At 37.5% G+C, this 6,168-nt stretch overlaps 1 protein-coding gene across 1 annotated transcript in view; it reads right to left on the minus strand.

Annotated features, from left to right (window-relative positions):
• LOC107568463 (caseinolytic peptidase B protein homolog) overlaps positions 1 to 6,168 on the minus strand; it is a 37,658-nt gene that overhangs the window by 18,215 nt on the left and 13,275 nt on the right. Inside the window, exons 4-5 of the mRNA XM_016254433.1 lie at positions 5,920 to 6,023; positions 4,156 to 4,284 (exon numbers count right to left, since the gene is read on the minus strand). Coding sequence (XP_016109919.1) covers positions 4,156 to 4,284; positions 5,920 to 6,023 — 233 coding nt within the window. The remainder of the gene's footprint in view (positions 1 to 4,155; positions 4,285 to 5,919; positions 6,024 to 6,168) is intronic.

Below are 6,168 nucleotides of genomic sequence, written 5' to 3' on the forward strand. Positions count from 1 at the left end.
CACACACACACACACACACACACACACACACACACACTCTCACTCTCTCACATACACACACACTTGCTGCAGCTGGTGGCAGTGCGCTGAACCGTGGGCCGGTTTGACCCCCGGGGGTCAGAGTTCACCGCGGGGGTGATTAGTCACATCCGGCGGCCGCTGGGAGTCAGGGGCGTCCCGCTCACTCCGTCCCCAGCCCGGGTGAGCTCTACTGGGGCCCCGGTCAACACTCAGAGCCCTCACGCCTCCAGGACAGCAGTGATGGATCGAGACCGGCCGCTCATCAGGGAAATAAAGCCATCACCTGCCCGCAGGTGTGTGTCTGAAACTACACCAGACTTAGAGCACAACACTGATGAAAAATGCCCTCGCAAGTTTGAAAAAATACTTATGAAGTTCACAGGGACTTGTGCACATGCTGCATAACACAATCACGGCCTATTATTATTAACAAATTATTACTTTTATTAATCGAGGATGCATTAAATTGATCAAAAGTGACATTAAAGACATTTATAATGTTACAAAAGAAAATGCTGTTCTTTTGAACTTTCTGTTCATCTGTGAACCCTGAAAAATAAAATGTATCACAGTTTCCATAAAAATATTGTGCAGCACAACTGTGTTCAACATTGATAATAATCAGAAATGTTTCTCGAGCAGCAGATCAGCATATTATACTGATTTCTGAAGATCATGTGACACTGAAGACTGGAGGAATGATGCTGAAAATACAGCTGCGCATCACAGAAATACATTACAGTTTAACAGAGATTCACAGAGAAAACAGCTGTTTTACATTCTAATAATATTTCACAATTTTACAGTATTTCTGATCAAATAAATGCAGCCTTGGTGAGCAGAAGAGACGTTTTTGAACGGTAGTGTAAAATATAAGATTATATATCATTAATTCATATAATATTTTTTTTTAGATATAACTATGTAATATATATACATATTAGAGCTGTCAAATCGCATCCAAAATAAAAGTTTGTGTTTACATAATATATATATATATATATACACACGTGTATGATTTATATTATATATAAATATAAAAATTATTCATATATACATGTACGTATGCTTATTTTTATATACATATAAATATATACAGTACACGCATGCATATTATGTAAACACACACTTTTATTTTGGTTGCGATTAATCGATTTGACAGCCCTAATACATATACACAATTATTTATTATACTTACTATTTGTATTTACTGCAATTATTTATTATCATTATTATTATTTATTTTAATAATATATTTTACATAATTAAAAGTATAGCTTTTAAACATTATTACAAATAAAATATATATTTAAAATAAAAATAATGATTTAAGAACAATAAAGGTCATCTTCTTTGTTATCAAACCCACCGAGCTGATTGGCTGTCTATTATCTGCACACTCCGCATCTTAAGCATCATGAAACCTCGTTGTGACTGATTTAGAGTGAATCAACAGAAAATAAGTGGCACAGTGGCTAGATTAACAAATAACCAGACGCCACCGGATCTAAATATTCCCTCACAGTTTAATAGCAATGACTATGAATTTCTTTACATTGTAAAATAGATAACATCAGAAATACAATAACAAATGTAGATTCTACAGCGTATAATACTTTAGCTTCATTCATCGCACCAAAAGATAAACTGCAGTGCTTTACAGCTATAGGACAGGAAGAGCTAAATAAACTTATCACTGCATCTAAACCAACAACATGCCTGTTAGATCCTGTACCCACTAAATTATGAGTGTATGTGTGTGCGTGCGTGTGTGCCCTGCGGCTATAATAACACACTCGTGTAAATCACACACACACCTCTTCCTGTCACCTCTCATGTGCGGGTCACATAAGCCACAGTGTCGTTACTCCAGAGGTCAAAGGTTAAGCTGGCCGGCCTCAGGCTAACAGGAAGAGAGCGCTGCTGCTCTATATTAGCCAGACGCTGACGCTCGTCACAAACACTCGGGGATCGTCACCTGTTTTCTGCTCCAGCAGGTGAAGATGTGCATCTGATTACTTGGATCACTTCATATGAGGAATACATCTCATTTTCTACCTTCATAAGGACAGTTTTTCTAATCTTACTAGATGTATGCCTCATCTTTTATGTCAAATTCTTACATTTAATCAATAAATTTAATTTGAATAATTAGACACTATAGGCTGTACCAATCAAATGAAAACAGTGGCAACAAAATCAATTTTTGCACAGAAGCAACGTCTGAAGCAGCATTTACACTGCAATTACAATAATATATATATATTAATTGCAGTGTAAAGCAATATTTTGAATACTGAAATATGAAACTTAAAATCTGTTATAAATAAATGTAAATAAATTACATTAATTAGTAACACATGAGTCACTGAATTCATGTTACTAATTAATATAATTTATTTAAATTTAAAATAAATGTAAATAACTATTTAAAATTAAAATAAAATAACAATAACATTAAATAAAAACAAATTTTTAATATTAATAAAAAAATATTAAATAAATATAAAAAAAGACTACAAATAAATTTAAACAAATTATATTAATTAGTAAAATGTGAGTCACTGAACTCATGTTACTAATATAAATAAAAAAATTAAATAAATATTTAAATAAAAAAATTTAATTAAATAACTAATAATATTAAATAAATATTTTAATTGATTTCAAATACATTTAAACATATTATAATTAGTAAAATGTGAGTCATTGGATTCATGTTACTAATTAATATAATTTATTTCAATTTAAAATAAACTTTGCTAATTGCTCATTTTTAGTTGTACGCTGTACAGCCATTTTATTTAATGAAATCTTATATGAATTCACTTTTTAATGAGTCATTGAATCATTAATTCAACCGATTCATTTGAACAGCTTCACTCAGGATTCAGGAACAAGGCAAATGACTCTTTAGGAATGGATCGCTGAATCATTCAAAAACACTGATTCATTCAGGAACAAAACACCACTTTGTCGCTCACTATTTCTGTTTGGCAAAATAGAGCAAAAACATACAATATTGTATCTAAAATGTAAAACTGCTAAACTATATCATAGAAATACATGACAAAAACTCATATGCAAGTAATTTTACCCCAATATATTGAATTTCAGGGTCACTATCACTGCATTCTACTAAGTGTGCAATATGGTTAAGGCATATGGTTTTTGCAAAGTGAGTTGAATGTCAGCTTCCACATGAGTCTGTGTGTGTGTGTGTGTGTGTGTGTGTGTGTGAGAGTGTGAGTGTCTGTGTGCATGTGAGTGTGAGAGTGTATGAGTGAGTGTGTGTGTGTGTGTGTGTGTGTGTGTGTGTGTGTGTGTGTGTGTGAGAGCCTGTGTGTGTGAGTGTCTGTGTGCGTGTGAGAGTGTATGAGTGAGAATGTGTGTGAGTGTGTGCGTGTGTGTGTGTGTGTGTGAGAGAGCGTGAGTGTGTGTGAGTCTGTGTGTGTTGTGTGTGTGAGTCTGTGTGTGTGCGTGTGAGCCTGTGTGTGCGCGTGAGTGTGTGAGAGTGTGTGAGCGTGAGTGTGCGTGTGAGTCTGTGCGTGTGTGTGAGCCTGTGTGTGTGTGTGTGTGTGTGCGTGTGAGCGTGAGTGTGTGAGAGTGTGTGAGCGTGAGTGTGCGTGTGAGTCTGTGCGTGTGTGTGAGCCTGTGTGTGTGTGTGTGTGTGTGCGTGTGAGCGTGAGTGTGTGAGAGTGTGTGAGCGTGAGTGTGCGTGTGAGTCTGTGCGTGTGTGTGAGCCTGTGTGTGTGTATGTGTGTGCGCGCGCGTGTGAGCGTGAGAGAATGTGTGTGTGTGAGTGTGTGCGTGTGAGCCTGTGTGTGTGTGTCCGTGTGCGTGTCCGTGTGAGAGTGTATGAGTGAGAGTGTGTGTGAGTGTGCATGTGTGTGTGCGTGTGTGAGCGAGCCTGTGTGTGTGTGTGTGCGTGTGAGCGTGAGTGTGTGAGAGTGTGTGTGAGCGTGAGTGTGTGTGTGTGTGTGTGCGTGTGAGCGTGAGTGTGAGAGTCTGTCTGTGTGCGTGTGAGCCTGTGTGTGTGTGTGTGTGTGCGCGTGAGTGTGTGAGAGTGTGTGTGCACGCACGTGTGTGCGTGAGTGTGAGTCTGTGTGTGCTCTGAGGGTCATGTGACCTCACCTGCGTCCAGCAGCATCCGGATGGTCCGCAGGTCGTCGGTCAGCGCAGCGTAATGCAGAGCAGAACAGCCCCGGAAAGAAGCACGGCTGCTGAGACGACTGCTGAACTCGTCCTCGCGGCTCACCAGCACTGCCAGACACAGTTCAACAAGATCAGCTTTACAGTCGATCTGAACTCAAGCTGCTGGGCTGAGAACACAGACGAACACAAACACTGAAACACTCCAGTGCTGCTTCAATCACACACACACACTGCTGAACAACAGACGCTTCACAAGCTCATCAAACCCTGTCAAAGTGAACGATAAAACTACATTCAGAGACATTTATTTGCATAATTCATGTTACTAATTAATATAACAATTTATTTAAATTACTTTTTTTTTTTGCTGATTGGCAATTTCCAATTTTATACCAAACAGTAATTTTATCTGAATTAATTTTTTATGTTTAAGAGCTCATGAATTCAAAAGAGTATTCAATATACTCAACAATAATAATTGATTTCAGATCATATCACACCTGAGAAAACTACAGTTATTACACAGTCAATAATAAAAGTGCACTGAAATACATTTAATTGTGTAATTCATGTTTTTAATTAATATAATATTTTATTTATATTTAAAATAAATTTAGCTGATTGTTGATTGCGCGATTCATGATATAAACATTGATATATGATTGTTAAATTCCACAATTTTACACTTCTATTTATTTAATTTAAAGTCTTTATCTTCGAGCTCATATTTTTATAAATATTTTATAAATATTTTTATTTATTATAATATATTTTAGAAAATAAACATTTATATTTTATATGATAATTTATATATATATTAATACATATTTATATTTTACATTATAATTTATATTTTAGAAAATAAACACATTTAACATTTGTAGAAAGTTAAAGATTTTCCTTTTTCAACAGCAAACAGGAAAAACAAACAGATTTCATGGAGTCTTTAGCACTACACGTTTACTCCATTTGTGCTATTTTCATGTTATTTTTATTTGATTTATTTGGCAGAAAGTGCACTGAAACAGAGACACAGAGACTGAGACGGTAAAAATGAAGGAGAGGAGGCTGACGATGTTCAACGGCGTTCTTAAAACAAGACAAACCGCTTGAATTAAGAACAAACGCATGTAAAAGCGCTCACATAAAGCGCACAATTATTCTCAGCGCAGACACGCGCAAATAAATCATAACGCAGCAACAGAGTTTTTCTTCTGTCTGTGTGCAGAAACATATTTTCTCTCTGGGCTGCTGTCAGGCGGATCGTCACGGGTAACTAATGTCTAAGAGCCAGATAATCACAACATAACCCAATAAACCGTCAGACGAGCAGAGCCTGGCGATCCATCACACACACACACACACACACACACAGTCTGCCGGAATATTCTCATATTCCACACACACTCATTCATCATGGTGCTTCAGGGAAAGATGCTCCTTCAAGACCAAAAAACTGACAACAAAACAAATGTGAGTAATATACATACAGCAGCCAGATATGACGTGTGTGCGTGTGTGTGTGTGTGTGTTTGTGTGTGTGAGATGGAAAACACTTACAAACAACACGCTGCTAAATAAATCGAGTGCCGATATGCAAAGGCACAAAATGAGCGTGTTAAAATTGATCTATGTAATAACACACACTCCTGCTGTGTTTACATGCGTGTGTGTGTGTGTGGATGGGTTTACAACTAACAGTGATGATGATGATGGTGAAGCACATGTAGATGCGTGTCTCACCCTCTAATGAGTGAACGCCCTTCTCTCGAGCCGCTTCATACACGCTGTTGAAGTCATCGCCCAGGTTTGGATCGGCACCGGCCTCCAGCAGCACCTTCACCACACTGACCAATAAACACACATCAAGCATTAACAGATTCACCACACATACACACACACACACACAGACACAGACACACACGCAGACACACACACAGACACATACACACAGACACACACACACACACACACACACACACACACACACAC

Source organism: Sinocyclocheilus grahami, unplaced genomic scaffold, assembly GCF_001515645.1.
Source record: "Sinocyclocheilus grahami isolate Dianchi unplaced genomic scaffold, SAMN03320097.WGS_v1.1 scaffold1247.1, whole genome shotgun sequence".
Lineage (NCBI taxonomy): Eukaryota > Metazoa > Chordata > Actinopteri > Cypriniformes > Cyprinidae > Sinocyclocheilus > Sinocyclocheilus grahami.